This window comes from Salvelinus sp. IW2-2015, linkage group LG7, assembly GCF_002910315.2.
Source record: "Salvelinus sp. IW2-2015 linkage group LG7, ASM291031v2, whole genome shotgun sequence".
Classification (NCBI taxonomy): domain Eukaryota; kingdom Metazoa; phylum Chordata; class Actinopteri; order Salmoniformes; family Salmonidae; genus Salvelinus; species Salvelinus sp. IW2-2015.
In genome coordinates, this window is record NC_036847.1 from 5,099,099 (window position 1) to 5,118,471 (window position 19,373).

At 43.5% G+C, this 19,373-nt stretch overlaps 1 protein-coding gene and 3 non-coding genes across 5 annotated transcripts; all 4 read right to left on the reverse strand.

Moving 5' to 3' along the window:
* Positions 1 to 2,523: 2,523 nt before the first annotated feature.
* LOC111966236 (nascent polypeptide-associated complex subunit alpha) lies at positions 2,524 to 19,188 on the reverse strand. Of its 2 annotated transcripts, XM_023990715.2 has the most exons (9): positions 19,087 to 19,188; positions 17,334 to 17,411; positions 11,249 to 12,037; positions 6,798 to 6,877; positions 4,099 to 4,176; positions 3,761 to 3,907; positions 3,400 to 3,528; positions 2,924 to 3,046; positions 2,524 to 2,635 (listed from the first exon to the last, which is right to left on the reverse strand). In XM_023990715.2, the coding sequence occupies exons 2-9, from the start codon at positions 17,401 to 17,403 to the stop codon at positions 2,621 to 2,623; spliced, it is 1,431 nt and encodes a 476-aa protein (XP_023846483.1). In that variant the 5' UTR covers positions 17,404 to 17,411; positions 19,087 to 19,188; the 3' UTR covers positions 2,524 to 2,620. The 2 variants fall into 2 exon arrangements, with proteins under 2 accessions (XP_023846483.1, XP_023846484.1); XM_023990716.2 differs by lacking the exon at positions 11,249 to 12,037 and having other exon boundaries at positions 19,087 to 19,180.
* LOC111966966 (small nucleolar RNA SNORD59) lies at positions 2,707 to 2,780 on the reverse strand. Its single transcript, XR_002877698.1, has one exon. It is a non-coding gene; the product is annotated as a small nucleolar RNA SNORD59 (small nucleolar RNA).
* On the reverse strand, positions 3,272 to 3,345 carry LOC111966968 (small nucleolar RNA SNORD59). The gene has a single exon (XR_002877700.1). It is a non-coding gene; the product is annotated as a small nucleolar RNA SNORD59 (small nucleolar RNA).
* Positions 4,314 to 4,387, reverse strand: LOC111966967 (small nucleolar RNA SNORD59). Its single transcript, XR_002877699.1, has one exon. It is a non-coding gene; the product is annotated as a small nucleolar RNA SNORD59 (small nucleolar RNA).
* Positions 19,189 to 19,373: the final 185 nt, after the last annotated feature.

Genomic DNA, 19,373 nt, shown 5'->3' on the forward strand with positions numbered 1-19,373 from the left:
TTCGAATTCTTTGTGTGTCTGAAATCTCACTCACTTTGCAACAGGCTGCCTCACAATCAACAGCAGGTCACAGTGAAATATACAGTATATCACAAAAGTGAGTACACCCCTCACATTTTTGTAAATATTTGAGTATATCTTTTCATGTGACAACACTGAAGAAATGACACTTTGCTACAATGTAAAGTAGTGAGTGAACATCTTGTATAACAGTGTAAATTTGCTGTCCCCTCAAAATAACTCAACACACAGCCATTAATGTCTAAACCGCTGGCAACAAAAGTGAGTACACCCCTAAGTGAAAATGTCCAAATTGGGCCCAATTAGCCATTTTCCCTCCCCGGTGTCATGTGACTCGTTAGCATTACAAGGTCTCAGGTGTGAATGGGGAGCATGTGTGTTAAATTTGGTGTCATCGCTCTCACACTCCCTCATACTGACTGGAAGTTGACTGGAAGTTCAACATGGCACCTCATGGCAAAGAACTCTCTGAGGATCTGAAAAAAGAATTTTTGCTCTACATAAAGATGGCCTGGGCTACAAGAAGATTGCCAAGACCCTGAAACTGAGCTGCAGCACGGCGGCCAAGACCATATAGCGGTTTAACTGGACAGGTTCCACTCAAAACAGGCCTCGCCATGGTCGACCAAAGAAGTTGAGTGCACGTGTTCAGCGTCATATCCAGAGGTTGTCTTTGGGAAATAGAMGTATGAGTGCTGCCAGCATTGCTGCAGAGGTTGAAGGGGTGGGGGGTCAGCCTGTCAGTGCTCAGACCATACGYCGTACACTGCRTCAAATTGGTCTGCATGGCTGTCGTCCCAGAAGGAAGCCTCTTCTAAAGATGATGCACAAGAAAGCCCGCAAACAGTTTGCTGAAGACAAGCAGACTAAGGACATGGATTACTGGAACCATGTCCTGTGGTCTGATGAGACCAAGATAAAGTTATTTGGTTCAGATGGTGTCAAGCGTGTGTGGCGGCAACCAGGTGAGGAGTACAAAGACAAGTGTGTCTTGCCTACAGTCAAGCATGGTGGTGGAAGTGTCATGGTCTGGGGCTGCATGAGTGTTGCCGGCACTGGGGAGCTACAGTTCATTGAGGGAACCATGAATGCCAACCTGTACTGTGATATACTGAAGCAGAGCATGAACCCCTCCCTTCGGAGACTGGGCCGCAGGGCAGTATTCCAACATGATAACGACCCCAAACACACCTCCAAGACGACCACTGCCTTGCTAAAGGAGCTGAGGGTAAAGGTGATGGACTGGCCAAGCATGTCTCCAGACCTAAACCCTATTGAGCATCTGTGGGGCATCCTCAAACGGAAGGTGGAGGAGTGCAAGGTCTCTAACATCCACCAGCTCTGTGATGTTGTCGTGGAAGAGGACTCCAGTGGCAGCCTGTGAAGCTCTGGTGAACTCCATGCCCAAGAGGGTTAAGGCAGTGCTGGAAAATGATGGTGGCCACACAAAATATTGCCACTTTGGGCCCAATTTGGACGTTTTCACTTAGGGGTGTACTCACTTTTGTTGCCAGCGGTTTAGAAATGAATGGCTGTGTGTTGAGTTATTTTGAGGGGACAGCAAATTTACACTGTTATACAAGCTGTACACTCACTACTTTACATTGTAGCAAAGTGTAATTTCTTCAGTGTTGTCACATGAAAAGATAAACTCATATTTACAGAAATGTGAGGGGTGTACTCACTTGTGATATACTGTATATATATTAAGAAAACTGCCAAACCCCAGGTAGCCTAGTGGTTAGAGTGTTGGGACAGTAACCGAGAGGTTGCTAGGTGGAATCCCAGAGCTGACATGGTAGAAATCTGTCATTCTGCACCCAAACAAGGCAGTTAACCCACTGTTCCTAGGCTGTCATTATAAATAAGAATTTGTTCATAGCCTAGTTTAATAAAAAAAAAAAAGAAGTGGCTGACTTGGCCTGACCACATATCTACGGTTACGCTATTCCTAGCCTTTATCATTAGGGGGATGGGGAAACACCCTGTATCAGGGGTTAACATACCTCGTTGAAACACTCTGGGTTGATGCCTGGTGTAATATCATAGGCATCAGTCAGGTATTTCTAGGATATCAAATTAATTGCATACTAATGCTTGAAATGGTTTGGTGGTCCCTTTACCAACCTTCCACACCCTTTCCCGAGTGCATGCCACAGCTTCCTTGATCCTCAGAGGGGAGGTTTTCACTTGACGTCTTCCGATGAGTCATAGTAATTTCCAGCACCAGCTCATAAACTCCACCCTTCCGACTTAAATCTGTGGTACACTCCTCTGTGTAGAATGTATACTGAACTGCCAGCAATGATAAGATATACAGTCCTACAATATTATTTAAGACGAGGGACTTCTGAAAGTTCAGTAAAACAGAGCAGACTTTACACCTGTAAAGGACTCAACTGTATTCAATATCCCTGTTCAGACAAATCCCTTGGAGACAAGTGTCCCTTGGAGACGTGTCAGATGCATAATTTCACAAAACAAAAGGACAATAGAGGGAAACCGCATCGATTTACAACTTTATTTCCATCTAGGGTATAAATTGTACCAACGATAGATTAAATCAGCAACCTTTCAGAACCCCGTCGACTCCAGCAGCCTACATCGTCAATTCCTGTGAATATAAGAATACAATGTGTTGATGCATGTACAAACTAAGTCCCATCATAGTGAACACGGCTTTGCTCTTCTCAGGACAGAAAGGTTGGCTTCAGTAGACTCAGAAGAACGAAAGTCACTGTATCAATCATCACTGAAGAGAAAGGATCTCCTGCTGGTAGATCCCATGGTAACTTGGACACAGGTCACAATTCAAATATACAAATATTTGGAGTGAATGGACCCTGTGCCAGATATTATTTTGTCTGGTGACAAGGGGAATTGTGTGTTAAAAATGATTTACCATAATTGCGTTGACAATGTCGTTGTTGTTGTTTTTCAGGGCGCGTACAGCCTTCGCTCGCGACACATTGGCTTGTGACATCACAAGTTCAATGTCCTTCACCTCGACCCCGGTCTCATCAACCTATGCATTGAGACAAAACATGAGTACATTTGACAGTCAACTCGCACTGCAATTCACCGACATCTCCAGGGGAATTGGGCCCATAAATTACCCCATTAAGCATGGGAGACTACTACAATCAAACTATTTGTGGCAAACAGAGCTATACAAGCTAATGGACAACAAAACATACGGTGCCCGGTTTTTGATCATGTACAAACTAAGCCCTATCATAGTTAACAGTGCTCTTCTCAGGACAGAAAGGTTGGCTTCAGTAGACTCAGAAGAACGAAAGTCACTGTATCAATCATCACCGAAGAGAAATGAACTCCTGCCGATTACATGCTAACTTTTGCACCCCTGAATGCCCTCACCTCTTCCTCTTCGCTCTCCTCCTGTACGGTGGGCGTCTGTGTGTTTTCCTGGATGTTCGACACAGCTTCTCCCTGTACCTTGAACTTCTCTGCCGCTGCCAACTGGGCTTGCTGTGAGAGATCCTCGATCTGAGACACAAAGGGAGAGAAACGGCGATTTCAGTGCCGTATCCTTTAGCAAGAACACCAACACCTTGGTTGAAGGACATTCCACTGCATATTTGACTGATAACCAGAATTGCATACTACAAGGGTATCGTGAAAGAACAGTCTAGACTAGATGGAACAATGTCAATAGCATTTCAGATTTAAAAGGAGACCAGAAAAATACAATTATAACAGTATCCTGGATCCATCTTACCTTAGCCTCACCAAAGACAATGTAAGTGTCTGATGCAGGGCTCTTGTAGACATCTGGTTTGGTGATGACAAATAGGATGTTCTTAGACTTGCGAATGGTAACCCTGGTGACCCCCGTCACCTGCCTGAGACCCAGCTTAGACATTGCCTGAAGAAAAGCAAACAATCATGGGTTATATTTTGACTGGAACCGTACTCCTTAACTATCCATTGTTTATACTATACAATGGATAGTTAAAGGTGGCATAGTAATTTAAATTATTCAACGTACACTTTTAAGATGGGAATGTCTAATGAAAATATGATGAAGTCCAGATAGTTTTTTAAAAAGCTAGTTACCTTTCGTGCCTTCTTTTCACTACGGCTCTGTTTGGCTTTGCTAACGGGTTCCTCATCTATTTCTGCAGCAGCTGCAAGCTGTGGGAAAAAATACACTTTTCCTCCTTTAAATGGCAGTCAAGGTTTCAGAATGAGAGCAAAAATTCCACCCATATGTAAGAATATGGCATGAATGGTGAAAATAAAACTAATGAAAGTATCCCTTTGGCCTTTGCTCTTCTCAGGACAGAAAGGTTGGCTTCAGTAGACTCAGAAGAACGAAAGTCACTGTATCAATCATCACTGAAGAGTCAAGGATCTATTCTTAAACAGATACTCAGGGGTTCTAATCATGTTGTGAGTGCAGTGCAAGTGTTTACTCAGTCCCTCCAGGATGTCGCTGGGATTTCATTGTGATATTTGCATGGCAATATGTAATGATTGTCCACTGTGGCGAAAATGAGCTGACGACGGAAAAAAAGTCTGGTTTGATTTGTTGGAATGTGCTAAACTTTGATAATTGAGGTAGTAAATGAATGATAGGAAATGAAAGAGACTGGGTTTTATATTAGAAGTTAATGGATCTCAGAAGAAAGGCGTCGGCTTTGGAATGTGTATTAGATGAAAGAGGGGTTGAGGTCAGGAGGTGAGGACAGATTCTCTTAAGAGTAATACATTTTTGGAATCCTGTTACCCTCTTTATTAGCTTCCTGTAGAGCCATAAAATGTAAGGATTGGAGAGAAAGGGGAGTGTTTTAAGTAGGATGCATATAAACTGTGAAGTCTGAAATCTTTTGCTGTCTGTTTTCAGCTGTACAGAACCTTTGGGAAGAATAAACTTGGTTAAAGCTTCTCTAGTGTCCGTGAGTTATTTACTCTGAAAAATAAGAACCTAACAGATTGAACCATATGTGGTAAATGTGCAATGATTAGGGATACACGATAGAAATCGGTAAGCATATCGGAATCGGCCAATATTAGCTAAAAATAGCAACATCGGTCCGATGTCTAGATAAACGCCGATGTGCAAAATCGATGTCAAAGCTGACGTGCATACCTATATAACGTAGGTAGATGACGTAATGACGCCACGGAAAAAATACAGAGCTACACATGCAACACAATTCCTAACCTAGTCCACAACGTCTGCTGTGTGGATCTATTTTGAAGTTTCAAAGGAAGATAACAAAAAGGCCATATGCAACATTTGTGCTGCTATTATTTCCAGAGGGGAGAAAGTGAAATCTTTCAATACCACAAACCTAATTACTCATTTGAACGTGCATCACCCCCAGACGTTCGGCGGCTACCTAGAATAAAAGCAGAAAAATACTAAGCGCACACTTCCAACAACTAAACAAGTTCAAATTGACCAGTCATTTGAAAGAGTAAGAACATTTCAGTGAGACAACTCAACGGCAAAATCCATCAACGCCAAGGTAATGAAATTCATTACCCTTGACAATCAACCGTTCTCTGTTGTGGATGATGTTGGCTTTCGCCGACTGGTTCGAGCCCCGGTACACACTACCAAGTAGGCGCTATACTACCGGAATTACACAGTATTGTTGAAACGCACATCCATTAACGACTTGCTATGGGCGTCACTGCTATTAGCTTCACGACTGACATTTGGACCATCGATGTCAGCCCCATGAGCATGCTGAGTCTGACAGCACAGTGGGTCGACAACGATTTTTTACTGAGGAAAGCCGTATTGCATGCTCAAGAATGTGCTGGTTCTCATACTGCTGCTGGCATTTGAGAACATGAACACACTCCTAAGCTCCATTCGAACAACTGACTGGAGAAATAAGCTCATCAACTGTGTCTGCAGCAGACGTGATACTATCTGTCATGGCAATGAAACACCTGCCCAACAATACTTCCAAAACAGACCGTGGGGTTAAAACTAGCAAAAGTACTCTACTAGAGGCTGTGAACAAGTGATTCGGTGGCATTCTCTCTGAGCCTCTTTACTGTGTCACCACCATGCTCGATGCTAGGTACAAGGACCGCTACTTCGATGCAGACAAGAAACAGGGTTTACGTGAAATGTTGGACACAGTGCGCACCGATGAAGAGGACCCATGATAGAAGAGGACAAGGACCAACTGAGCTGAAACTTCACTGCTTGACATGCATGATGAAATCCTCTGAGAATGAAACGACTGAACAACGAAACAGCACAACAAGTAAGTGAAAGAAATAGGTTTCGATTATGTTTTTTTTATACTGGTAATGGGGAACATACGTAAATGCCAACAAAATAACTTCTTGGTCAGTGTGTGTGTGTGTGTGTTTCAACTATTTAACTGTACTAGAATGCTTAAAATACCGATTATTTAAATTGTTTAGCGGCATCAGGTTTTTGGCAAGGAAAATACCAGATATTGGTATTGCCAAAACATTTCATATCGGTGCATCCTTAGCAGTGATTGGTTGAAATTGCGAGTCCTCTTTTTGTATTGAAGTTATGCGATAATATTGCGACGTTTTGACTCTTAATGCAGAAATATTGTGGCAATTGGTCAAATTTGAAAGCCCTCACTATGCGGGAAGTTGTTGATTTTGCTAAATAAAATTGTGATTGCAGAATCCTGGAGGGACTGTTTCTGTATCAGTATATACAATATATAAGCAGTTAATCCAATCTGTGCCCTACCAGACCCTTGTTCAGGCAGTCTTACCTGGGCACTTGATCACTCAGGTGGTCTTACCTGTGCTTGCTGTGTCTGTGCGGAGTCCTGTTCCTCCAGATCTGGTACAGACTCGTCGCTGTCCGATTCAGTGCCAGACCCTGTAAGCACCCCACAGAGAAACAAGCATTAGTCACATTATACAGGCTGTCACAGGCAGATGCCTGAGCAGCAGATAACCAGTTATCTTACAGTAGCGCCTGTGTAAGACCGGAGAATTGTAATTGTATGGGTCATTTAACTGAGCAAAGTACAAATTGAGATGTTGAATGAGCCCAACATTTGTTGGTGGTAAGTGAATTTAACCTAGTAATTTGAGGCACTGAAAGAATGGTTAAATGTGGATGAGGTAAAAATATATATATATATCAGTGTACAAATTAACAGACCTGCTTATAAATAAATGTTAAAAGAATGTTATGGTAAAATGTTGCCCTAGTCATACAGATTTAAAGATGGATCTCCCAACTTCAGAATGACATGACCCCCCCCCAAAGGATATTTTATAGAGTTCCATACTATGGCTCAATTAACTGTATCATTCTGGGGAAAAACATCCACCAAACAGTGTCTAAAAATAGTAGGGAATTTGAGAACATTTACATAATTTGAACTTTTAACATGCATCTTGATGGGAGGCAAAACATGCCAACTGGAACCTTTTGGTTGGTTTGAAAGCACAGTTAAAGGGGAAATCAGCAGTTGCTACATCAATTTGACTTATAAATGCTTCATGAGCTTAGTTCAACTGTCGTACCCCATCGGAACCCAAAATAAGCTTGTTTTACTCCAATATTTGTAAACAACGAAAATGTAAATAAACAGTATATAGCCTCAAAACATGGTTAAAACTATAATTTTGATATCATGGACTGTCAAATCCTTACATCCATAGCCCAGCCGATTAATTTGAGAGTGATTACATTTCTCCAGCCCCACCCCTTAGCTTTTTACCAAACCAGGGATACCACTGTTATCGTTTCTACTGCTGATTGCTGCTTTAAATTATAATCCAAAATAACAAAAATGGCACTAAAGTGGGAGCACTGATTTCACCAATCAATAGCTCCAATAATTACATGTAGTCTTTGAAACAGGCCAGTTGAGGTTACATTTGAAGCAAATCTAATACACCGACTACTACAATCTCTACTTTCTTCAACTCAAACCTGAAGAAAAAGGGAAGAGACACTTGAGCAAGCCAGTGAATGGGCAACAGAACTCAACATTGGCAGGCAAACAGAGGGGACACAGGAGACAGAGAGAGGAGGAAGAAGAAATACCCTCATTCTTGGTCACAGGCTCCGGTTTGGTTGGGGTTTTAGCAGGGGTGGGGGCAGGTTTTGAAACTGGAGGTGGTGGTGGTACAATGGCTACTTCAACAGGCTTAGGGGAAGCTACAACGGGCTCAATTGGCGCAGGCTTGGGTGGAGCTTGTGCAGCTACAACGGGCTCAATTGGCGCAGGCTTGGGCGGAGCTGGTGCAGCTACAACGGGCTTAATTGGCGCAGGCTTGGTGGAGCTGTGCAGCTACAACGGGCTTAATTGGCGCAGGCTTGGGCGGAGCTTGTGCAGCTACAACGGGCTTAATTGGCGCAGGCTTGGGCGGAGCTGGTGCAGCTACAACGGGCTTAATTGGCGCAGGCTTGGGTGGAGCTGGTGCAGCTACAACGGGCTTAATTGGCCAGGCTTGGGCGAGCTGGTGCAGCTACAACGGGCTTAATTGGCGCAGGCTTGGGCGGAGCTGGTGCAGCTACAACAGGCTTAATTGGCGCAGGCTTGGCCGGAGCTGGTGCAGCTACAACGGGCTTAATTGGCGCAGGCTTGGCCGGAGCTGGTGCAGCTACAACGGGCTTAATTGGCGCAGGCTTGGCGGAGCTGGTGCAGCTACAACGGGCTTAATTGGCGCAGGCTTGGGCGGAGCTGGTGCAGCTACAACGGGCTTAATTGCGGCAGGCTTGGGCGGAGCTGGTGCAGCTACAACAGGCTCAATTGGCGCAGGCCTGGGCGAGCTGGTGCAGCTACAACGGGCTCAACTGGAGCTGGTTTAGGGGAGCTGGAGAAGCAACTGGGCAGGCTTAGGAGCCTCTACTACTGTAGGGGTGAGAAGACTGGCATCTTTACTGGCTCCTCTGGTGGAATGAGAGGTGGAAGGGCATCATTCTCCATAGCAGGCTTAGCTGGTGCAGGGGCTGCCTTTACCTCTTTCACCTCAGCTTTGGGCACAGGCTTAGGCTTGGCCTGGGCATTTCAGGGGCAGCTTTAAGTGGACTAGAGGCAACAGCATCAGCAAATGACATAGGGGCTGATGCAGCAGGCTTTGAGGTCACTTTGAAGGCCACAGGGGATGCCTCAGGCTTGGGAGAGATTGGTGAGCAGGTGCAGGATCTGAAGCAACAGGTGCTGGCATGGCCACTACTGGTGCAGGAGCAGCTTTAAGCTCAATAGGAACAGGTGGCCTGTGGGGGCAGGAGCCTTGGCTGGGGCTGGTAGGTCAGCAGCAGGCTTGAAAGCCTCTCCTTTCTTAGCCTTTCCTTGTTTGCCAGCCTTTACAACCTTTGGGACTTCACGGTTGCCCTGGCTGGGAGCTCCAGCATCAGCAAATGATATAGGGGCTGATGCAGCAGGCTTTGAGGTCACTTTGAAGGCCACAGGGATGCCTCAGGCTTGGGAGAGATTGGTGAGGCAGGTGCAGGATCTGAAGCAACAGGTGCTGGCATGGCCACTACTGGTCAGGAGCAGCTTTAAGCTCAATAGAACAGGTTTGGCCTCTGTGGGGGCAGGAAGCCTTGGCTGGGGCTGGCAGGTCAGCAGCAGGCTTGAAAGCCTCTCCTTTCTTAGCCTTTCCTTGTTTGCCAGCCTTTACAACCTTTGGGACGGCACGGTTGCCCTGGCTGGGAGCTCCAGATGACCCAGGTGAGGTAGCTAAGGGGGAACGGGGTGTTGAGGAGGTTGGCTTTGGGGAGGTAGGAGAAGAGGAGGAGGCAGACATCGAGGACTTTTTTCTTCTGCCAGGGACAGCCTTTGGGGTAGAGCCACCCTTGGCCTCTTTGCCTTTGGGCTTGGCAGGGCCAGAAGCCGCCTGGGCTTCCTGGGAGGTAGCCACACTTGCAGGGGCAGAGGGTGCGGCTGAATGAAACAAATATGTTTGTTAAAAATTTGGAAGGAAGTCAAAGCCTGAACCATGCGGGTTAAAAGATCAGAACACACAAGACAATGTTACCTCAGAACTCCAGGGTTAGGATGAACACCACACCAACCTTATTTCCGAAATGGAAGGATTTGTTGCAGGGCAGCAAACTCAATGCACACTACAATTCAAGTATTCAGGCAAAACCACAACTGACAACCTAAAGTTAAAACACCAACATCTACCCGGTCCAAGCACAGACCCACACACAACATTTTCTACAGCGTTAGTCCAATTTCATGACCAGAAATTAAAAGTGAGGACCCACTCAGTGCAGATGTAAGCGTGGCACTATTTACACTAAAATACATGTGACAGTGGTATGACAGGTCAAATTCTAAGGAACTGTAGCAGTTATAAACAATGCTATGCATTGTTTGACATAAGGTCCCTAATGGGTTCACACTTAAAGGCAAATTCAGCCCACTAACATCCATTACCTGAAATTGTTCAATCGACTGAATGAGATAGTAACGAATTACACACACAAAAAAGAATTCTTGCAGTGATGAGGTGCGATGTTGTTCATTTTGGATGTAAAAATATAAATTGTTGTTTACGACCAAGTTTAAAAGTCGGGCTATAGTATAGACAAATAAATGCAATTGTTACTTAATTGAAACATGACCAATTTCATATGTTAAATAAAAAAACAACCCACAATGGATTAAATGTGGCTAGTGAGTAGTAAAAAGGTGTACCGCAATGACAAAAAAGCCATAACTGGAATTATTACCACTCCCTAACCACCCCCATTGGCTACAAATACCAGTGTTAAAAACAGATACTGCAGTTAAGAGCACATTAACACAGTTGGCTAGGTGGCATTCTTCCTGATAAACACCAATAAGCCCAGAGAAAGTGAGAGAGACTGAAATAGAACAGTCAAAGGACAGTCCACATCTGATGACAAAAGACAAAGAAGTTGCTGGAAGTCAGTTCGTTACATTAAGTGCCTAAATGGACTGGCCTGTTTCAAGGTGAAACGCTGAGTTTAAACAGTGACGCAAGAGAAAATTGAGAGCCAATGGATACCCATGAGATAATAACAAGCCCTAAAAAAGAAAATGTAATATTGAAAATCTCTTCATTTCTCTCAACATAAGCCCTTTTCAACAAGCATAATAACATTTGACTATTTTTGGGGCAAAACATAACATTTGAAAGGGCAAATAGAGGCCCAGCATTGGCGCAGAAGTTTGCAAGTATAAAAAAAGAGACAAAAAGAGGGAGCTGCTGTAAGAAGGGAAAAACAACTAACTTTGCACACAGAATGACCCACCTGACAGGAGACAGGTGGAGACGGTCGGGCCTGCACGATTTGACATCACCTTCGTCTGGACGGCCTCAGAGAAGGCCGCAATTGGTTCTTTTTCAACAGGAGTTTCGTTTAGCGTGTCAATGGCCATATCAGCAGGCAGTGGTTCAGGTTCTGGGGCCCCAGTGTCCGAGCTGGCCACTTCAGTGCATAGTACGGCATCATCAAGAGCTGGATCCAGACTCACAGTCTCCAACTCTTCAGTGATCATCTTGACTGCAGGCTCGGGGGTGACTTCTGGAGTTACACGTGCCATCCCATCAATAGTGTCTGCGATTGGCTCTTTAGCAGCAGGTGCTGGTTCTTGGACCGGAGTCTCTTCAGCCACTGCCACGGGTTCAGCAGCCACTGCCACGGGTTCAGCAGCCACTGCCACGGGTTCAGCAGCCACTGCCACGGGTTCAGCAGCCACTGCCACGGGTTCAGCAGCCACTGCCACGGGTTCAGCAGCCACTGCATCTTCAGTGGCTGCCACGGTAGCCTCTATAACTTCAGCTGAATCTTGAATGATGACCTCTTCTGGTGCTTGGGTGACCTGTTGTTCAGCAGTTTCTTTCCGTTCCTCAACAATGGTTGCTTCAACACCATTAAGTTGTCCACTAGATGCCTCTCCTAAAGCCATTTCTGACACCGGTTGGGATTCGACCTCTGGAAGAACAGTGGCGGGTCCTAGAGGCACAGGACTCTCCAAAGCGGCTGCCTTGGTCACGTCAGACACAGCCATCTCAGGGGGAGCAGAGGAACTCAACACCCCTGGAGTTGATAGGAAGGAAAGGAGGAGCGGAAGGAGCAGCAGGGGGTAGTCACAGCAAGTGTGAGGAGTGGTTGATAAGCTTACAATAACGTTTTTTTGAAGCATATGATCAAAATGATTTAACCCCTCGTTTAATAAAATCTAACTACAGTAATGGTATTCTCCTATACCAGATACTTTTACCAACATGAGGAAGTTGGGGTCCAAATGTTTTGATTATATGACACAAAATATTAAGAGGAAACAATTGAATGAGTACATTTTTAGAACTGGGGTTGGGATCTAGATCTACACTATATATACAGAAGTATGTGGACACCCCTTCAAATGAGTGGATTTGGCTATTTCAGCCACACCCGTTGCTGATAAGGTGTATAAAATCGAGCACACAGCCATACAATCTCAATAGACAATGTTCTGCCCTGCTAGAGCTGCCTGGTCAACTGTAAGTGCTGTTATTGTGAAGTGGAAACGTCTAGGAGCAACAACGGCTCAGCCACGAAGTGGTACGTCACACAAGCTCACAGAACGGGACCGCCGAGTGCTGGAGCCTGTAGAAATCACCTGTCCTCAGTTGCAACACTCACTACCGAGTTCCAAACTGTCTATGGAAGCAACGTTAGCATAAAAACTGTTCAGCGGGAGCTTCATGAAATGGGTTTCCTTGGCCGAGCAGCAGCACACGAGCCTAAGACCACCATGCAAAATAACAAGTGTCGACTGGAGTGGTGTTAAGCTTGCCGCCAATGTTCTCTGGAGTGATGAATCACGCTTCATCATCTGGCAGTCCGATGGACGAATCTGGGTTTGGCGGATGCCAGGAGAACGCTAACTGCCCCAATGCATAGTGCCAACTGTAAAGTTTGGTGGAGGAGGAATAATGGTCTGGGCATTTTTTTAATGGTTTGGGCTAGGCCAGTGAAGGGAAATCTTAATGCTACAGCATAGAATGACATTCTAGACGATTCTGTGCTTCCAACTTAGTCGCAACAGTTTGGGGAAGGCCCTTTCCTGTTTCAGCATGACAATGACAACCCCCGTGCACAAAGCGAGGTCCATACAGAAATAGTTGGTCAAGATCGGTGTGGAAGAACTTGACTGGCCTGCACAGAGCACTGACCTCAACCCCATCGAACACCTTTGGGATTAAGTGCAATGCCAACTGCGAGCCAGGCCTAATCGCCCGACCTCTTTAATGCTCTTGTGGCTGAATGGAATCAAGTCCACGCAGCAATATTCCAACATCTAGTGGAAAGCCTTCCCAGAAGTGCAGGGACCAACTCCATATTAATGCCCATGATTTTGGGACGAGATGTTCGACAAGCAGGTGTCCACATACTTTTGGTCATGTAGTGTATCAATTCAGTTGAACCAAGGTGTTTGTGAGGTTGTTCAAAGATGCAGACATCAGCCTTCCGTTTGCTACAAGTGAACCAAGAATGGGTGAATGTTGTGTGTACCCACAAAACCAAACTTGAGCCCATGTCCCTGTTACCATGCAGTGCCTAAATGCACAAGATTGTGACTGGAAAAACCGTGAGACCGAAAGTGGGTAGAAACCCTCTGAAGAGCGAACAGCATTCAATACATCTACAAACCCGAATGACACAATATTTCAGAGTGAAAAGAATCTTACCACAGAGAATCATGCACACTGAACCACTAGTGAAAACGGTTGAATTAGAAAATTGAGATTTAATAGGTTGCTATTCTGTTTGATGTGATGAGGCAATTTGATAACCTTACCTGAATTACAGTCAAATAACTAGAACTGAAAAGCAAAATCTAATAATTTTCTCATCCACTTCATGCAATTTAACCCAAATCCCCAAGTGGATTTTCAACACTTTTCTGGAACAACGCAGTCTTCCTTGCTGAACAAAAACTATTTACCGCTTTTCCAACAGTCCAACTTTAATTCCTAAAGTCTTCCCCTGTGGTCATAGCTAACAGTTCCCATTTATCAGCCAACACCTATGGTGTTTCCACTAGCAACACTAAGTAATTACCTGCAAAACTATGTGGGCTCTCTCCATAAACCCTGTACTGTAGTTTCTCATCAACTTCATTAACAGGCACCTGTGGCACTGAACATCCAGGATCTTCTCCCATCAATATTAGTAGTCTTCACTTGTTCAGCACCTTCTTCGGCTGCCATCATGACCAGTGGTCTTCAAAAGCAAATCTGTGGCCTTCACCAGCTCCAACACATTGTCTCTTCAGGAAACATGGCGATTCATCAGCTTATAACCGTCATGGTTTTCAACACTTCACTCTTCCGGTTCAGGGCTTGGTAGTGAGGAAATCCATAACAGTGTCACCAATTACCTCCACGTGCATATTGACGCATCTTTGTTATACTAATCAGATTTTTTTTTGCTGCAGCATGAAAATGAAATGAGAAAATGCTTTAAGAAAACCATCAATACTAATTCCATTCAAAACCAATGTTTCTTAAATGACTTGAAAATAAAGCTCCATAAGCTACTTCACAGAAGCAGCTTACCTTTGCCATCAAACATTTAGTAAAATCAATGCCATAAAAAGGCCCGCAAATTGTGAGCATAACTTTACCAACCATATCACTAACATGGTCAAAGAGAATGTAGGTGTGAATATTTAAAGAAAATAAAGCTGGTCTAAAAACTAAATCTATATTTCCAGAAGCATAAGGAATTCCTACTGCTGTATGATAAGTCAGTGACACTTTTTAATGCCGAGGTTGCTAATAAAATAGTATCACGTATACTGAACAAAAATATAAAATGAAACATGTAAAGTGCTGGTCTCACATTTCATGAGCTGAAATAAAAGATCCCTGAAATGTTCCATGTGCACAAAAAGCGTATTTCTCTCAAATTGTGTGCAAAAATGTGTTTACATCCCTGTTAGTGAGCATTTCTCCTTCGTCAAGATAATCCATCAACATGACAGGCGTGGAATATCAAGAAGCTGATTAAACAGCATGATCATTCCATAGGTGCACCTTGTGCTGGGGGCAAAAATCCACTAAAATGTGCAGTTTTGACACACAACACAACGCCAGAGATTTCTCAAGTTCAGGGAGAGTACAATTGGAATGCTGACTGCAGGAATGTCCACCAGAGCTGTTGCCAGAGAATTTAACATTAATTTCTCTACCGCCTCCAACGTCATTTTAGAGAATTTGGCAGTACGTCCAACAGGTCTCACAACCGCAGGCCTTGTGTAACCACACCAGCCCAGGACCTCCACATCTGGCTTCTTCACCTGCGGGATTATCTGAAACCATCCACCCGGACAGCTGATGAAACTGAGGACTATTTCTGTCTGTAATAAAGCCCTTTTGTTGGGAAAAACTCCTGATTGGCTGGGCCTGGCTCACCAGTGGGTGGGCTTATGCCCTCCCAGGCCCACCCATGCCAAGTCATGTGAAATCCATAGATTAGGTAGGGCCTATTGAATTGATTTCAATTGACTGAACTGTGACTCAGTAAAATGATAGAAATTGTTACATGTTGCGTATATATTTTTGTTCAGTATAATTCATGCGTGCTGGGTGTTTCTTTAAAAAAAAATCCATGCACATGCCACTACATCAATACCCGTGCATTAGAAAGTGTTTTACAACACAGTTGTCGGTGCAGTAACATTCAACACATGCGGTTGTGAGTGAGTAGGTTTCAGTAAATAAGGGGTCCTGGATAACCCATTTGACCTGTAGTGAAATTCAAGACATCCATTTTTATTTTTATTTTAAAGCCATCTCAAATCCCTAAAATTGTTCCTACACCCTTTTTTCAACATTAATGCAAAGTGAGTCGATGACTGGCCAAACATTATCCTTGAGGGCTACTCACTTCAAAGTAAAAAAGAAGAGTCACCCCCCAGGATTATAATCTACAGGCCATGGTTTATACAGGGAGGTCCAAAAGTATTTGGACAGTGACACATTTTGTTGTTTTGGCCCTGTACTTGAAATGATACAAAGACTAGGAGGTTAAAGTGCAGACTGTCAACTTTAATTTGAGGGTATTTTTATCCATATTGGTTGAACTGTTTCGAAATTACAGCACTTTGTACATAGTCCCCCCCCCCGATTTTAGGGAACCAAAAGAATTTGGACAAATTCACTAATACATGTATTATAGTCAAAAGTTGAGTATTTGGCCCCATATTCCTAGCTCGCAATGACTACATCAAGCTTGTGACACTGCATTTGCAGTTTGGTTGTATTTCAGATTACTTTGTGCCCAATAGTAATGGTAAAAAAATGTAGTGTCATTTGAGTCACTTTTAATGTAAATGTTTTCTAAACACTTCTACATTAATGTGGATGCTACCATGACTACAGATAATCATGAATGAATTGTGAATAATGTTGAGAAAGTTAGAGGCATAAATATCACCCCCCCCCCCCAAAAAAAAATGCTAACCTCCCCTGTTATTGGTAATGGTGAGAGGTAAGCATGTCTTGGGGGGTATGATATTTGTACCTCTCACTCATCATGATTAATCCAGGATGATCTGTAACCATGGTACCATCCATATGAATGTACACTTTTTTTTGGGGGGGGGGGGGAGAGTGGCAACAATTTAGCAGCAGAGTTACGCTGCTGCTAAATGAATACAGGGACAACACTTACTGCGTGCTAGGGATATGGGACCAAATATTCAACCTTTGACTACTCTAATGCAAGTGAATTTGTCCAAATACTGTTGGTTCCCTAAAATGGGGGGAACTATGTACAAAAAGTGCTGTGACTTCTAAGCGGTTCACCAGAGATGGATGAAAATACCCTCAAATGTAAGCCAGTCTGCCCTTTAACATCAGTCATTGTATCATTTCAAAGTGCTAGAGTACAGAGGCAAAACAAAACATTTGTCACTGTCCAAATACTTTTGGGCCTACTATATATGATCCCTCAGCTGATCAGCCCACCCTTCCCCTTAAAAGAAACATGACACCACATATCCCTATATATGATAATATGTGTAAAGCTGTACTCAGCAGGTGACCCAGAGAAAACGGTTCCAAGTGAACGTCACCAACAGTGTGTCATTCTATAGCAGTGTCACCTGCTTGATTATCTAAGTGTCAACTGATGAGTGCTACCTTTCCTGAAGGAGTTCAATTAATATAGAGCTCTCAAATAACAGCCACCACTCCACTGGGGGAATATGACTTCAGTCACTACATCCAACAAGCACTGATGCTGTTGAATTAGCTACTGCAGTGTTTGAGTTCCAGGACCCCATTAGCCTTGCAGTTTAGTATCTTAGCATGCAAGTGTGATGTAATAATGCTATACAAACCAGTCTCAACTTGTGGCTGCTGCATCTCCTGCTCAGTGACCGGGACCGTCTCTGTGGCTTCACCAGGCATGCTTGTGTCTGAAATGAGAAATCAAGGAATGACTCACCAGGGATAACTGACATGGCATGAATAAAACACAGACTAACTTACTAGATACTTTTACACGTCTCCCATTGACTAGGTAAATCCATAGAGAGCAGATGACAAAAAAATGTAGTAGTAGGAACTGGATTCAATGAGTACATTAACCAGCACAGTAGTAATTCAATATTAAACTGATTATGGTAGTAGGCAGATTATGCAATCATGTAAACACCTTACTCTGCTCATCATAAAATCGGCATTAGGTCAAAATCAAAGTAAGCATACACCGATTAATGCACCTGGTTTTCTGAGCAATCTTTCAAATTATTTGCACATGTAAACACCTTAATTGGCATTCCCAGTGCTGTATTTGATCGGTGTATGTGTTAACACCAGCTGAGCTAGCCTCCCTCTTTAGTGCTGAATGAAGTGCGTTGAGAACTGAATGAATGCATAGAAGTAGTTCAAACTTTATATGTCTGATCTCAAAATCAAACATGCTTCCAAAAAATAACAATGTTTGCTGTGGTAGAACGTTTATTTTGAGTGCCATCAGGTAGCCCGATTTCATATGTGTCTATGTAAAACATGATTATTAAGGGAATCGTTCTTCTTGCAAAGCATGTATACGTTTTAATCGAACTATTATATCAATCTATCCACAATAATCGCATTATTGTGAGCATGTAATCGTACTCAATGTCTCAGGGAAATCACCTGCACACTTCGAGTCCTCTCTCACCTCCTTAAACCCCATTGAATGAAGTCAGAGGGGAGGGACCTCTGCCTCTCTCATCCAATTGGTGTTGAGAAAGAGGACGCGAAAAGTATGAATTTGAGGTTCTCCCACTGTGTCGAATCTAATTTTATTGCGGATGTAGATAAATTCTAGAACAGCAGATTATACTCAATGTGACCGACTCATACGGTCAAACATTGGTTAGGTACTTACTGACAGTGAGGGTAACTGGATAAGTTAGTGGTTAGCCAACAAGCCATTTTAATTTCGAACTCGAGCGTTAACTTCTGTTTTTCACGTGTTGCTAATGTAATGATACATTCCCTAGTTAGCAAGCTAACTAGCCACTTTAAAAGGGATAAACGTTATCTAACTAGTTAATATTGACAAGCTGCAAATTAGGAGACAAATGGACGAAAACGCTGTTTAATATAACGTCGCCGCAATAAATCATAGCTACCAACTTGTATAGTCTACAAAGAAAATCGTAAAAGATTAGGTTGATGGTTAGCTAACGGTACTCTCACTTTCGAACAAGCTTCGCTTGAATCTTGCTTGCTGGATGTGCGCTGTCAAAGATATGTTCATAGGTTGACTCACTGACAACTTCCACTGAACACTACACAAGTTGCCCCATCTGTAAAATGTCTAATTCGTCCTGTGTTCTCAACTGTCGTGTCACATGAAGAAACCAAGCATGTACCAGTTAGCAACAACATTAGCAAATGTGGGCAAAGTCGTGTTCCCCCATTTTGTACCAGAGATCGATAACATAAACAGTGAATATTTCTGTGTACAGATAATGATATGGATAAATATCCGCGTAAGGGGTATGCCACACTTGTCATGTACTTTCAGAGCCCTGTTTTAAATAATTTAAACTACGATAAATGGTTAGATGAAGTTTGATTCGCGGCAGACACACTCACCGAGTTAGGATTCTATATCCAAGATGGTTGTGAGAGAGAATTTCTGACCTCGGTCTCCCGATATCACTTTTTGCACTAACTTCTTCCGGGTCGTTCTTGTTTCCCAGTGGTGGTTTTACAAAAAATAAATCTCTGGTGTATCCTTGCAGAAGTTTGTTAGATAGTTACTTTATGTATTTTCAACCCAATTATTGGAAAAGTGAAGATCTTATGATTTTACATTGATACCCTGGCATGTACTGTTATGTTGTGTGACTTGATTGTGCCTGCTCTATCCTTGACTCTCA

Excerpts from the sequence above, each read along its gene's own strand:
- LOC111966236 (XM_023990715.2), bottom strand. The coding sequence starts at position 17,403 with ATGCCTGGTGAAGCCACAGAGACGGTCCCGGTCACTGAGCAGGAGATG. Across the intron at positions 6,878-11,248 it reads CTCCACCTGTCTCCTGTCAG|GGTCTGGCACTGAATCGGAC; the intron begins GTGGGTCATTCT and ends GGGTGCTTACAG. Across the intron at positions 3,047-3,399 it reads AGGAGAGCGAAGAGGAAGAG|GTTGATGAGACCGGGGTCGA; the intron begins GTGAGGGCATTC and ends CTCAATGCATAG.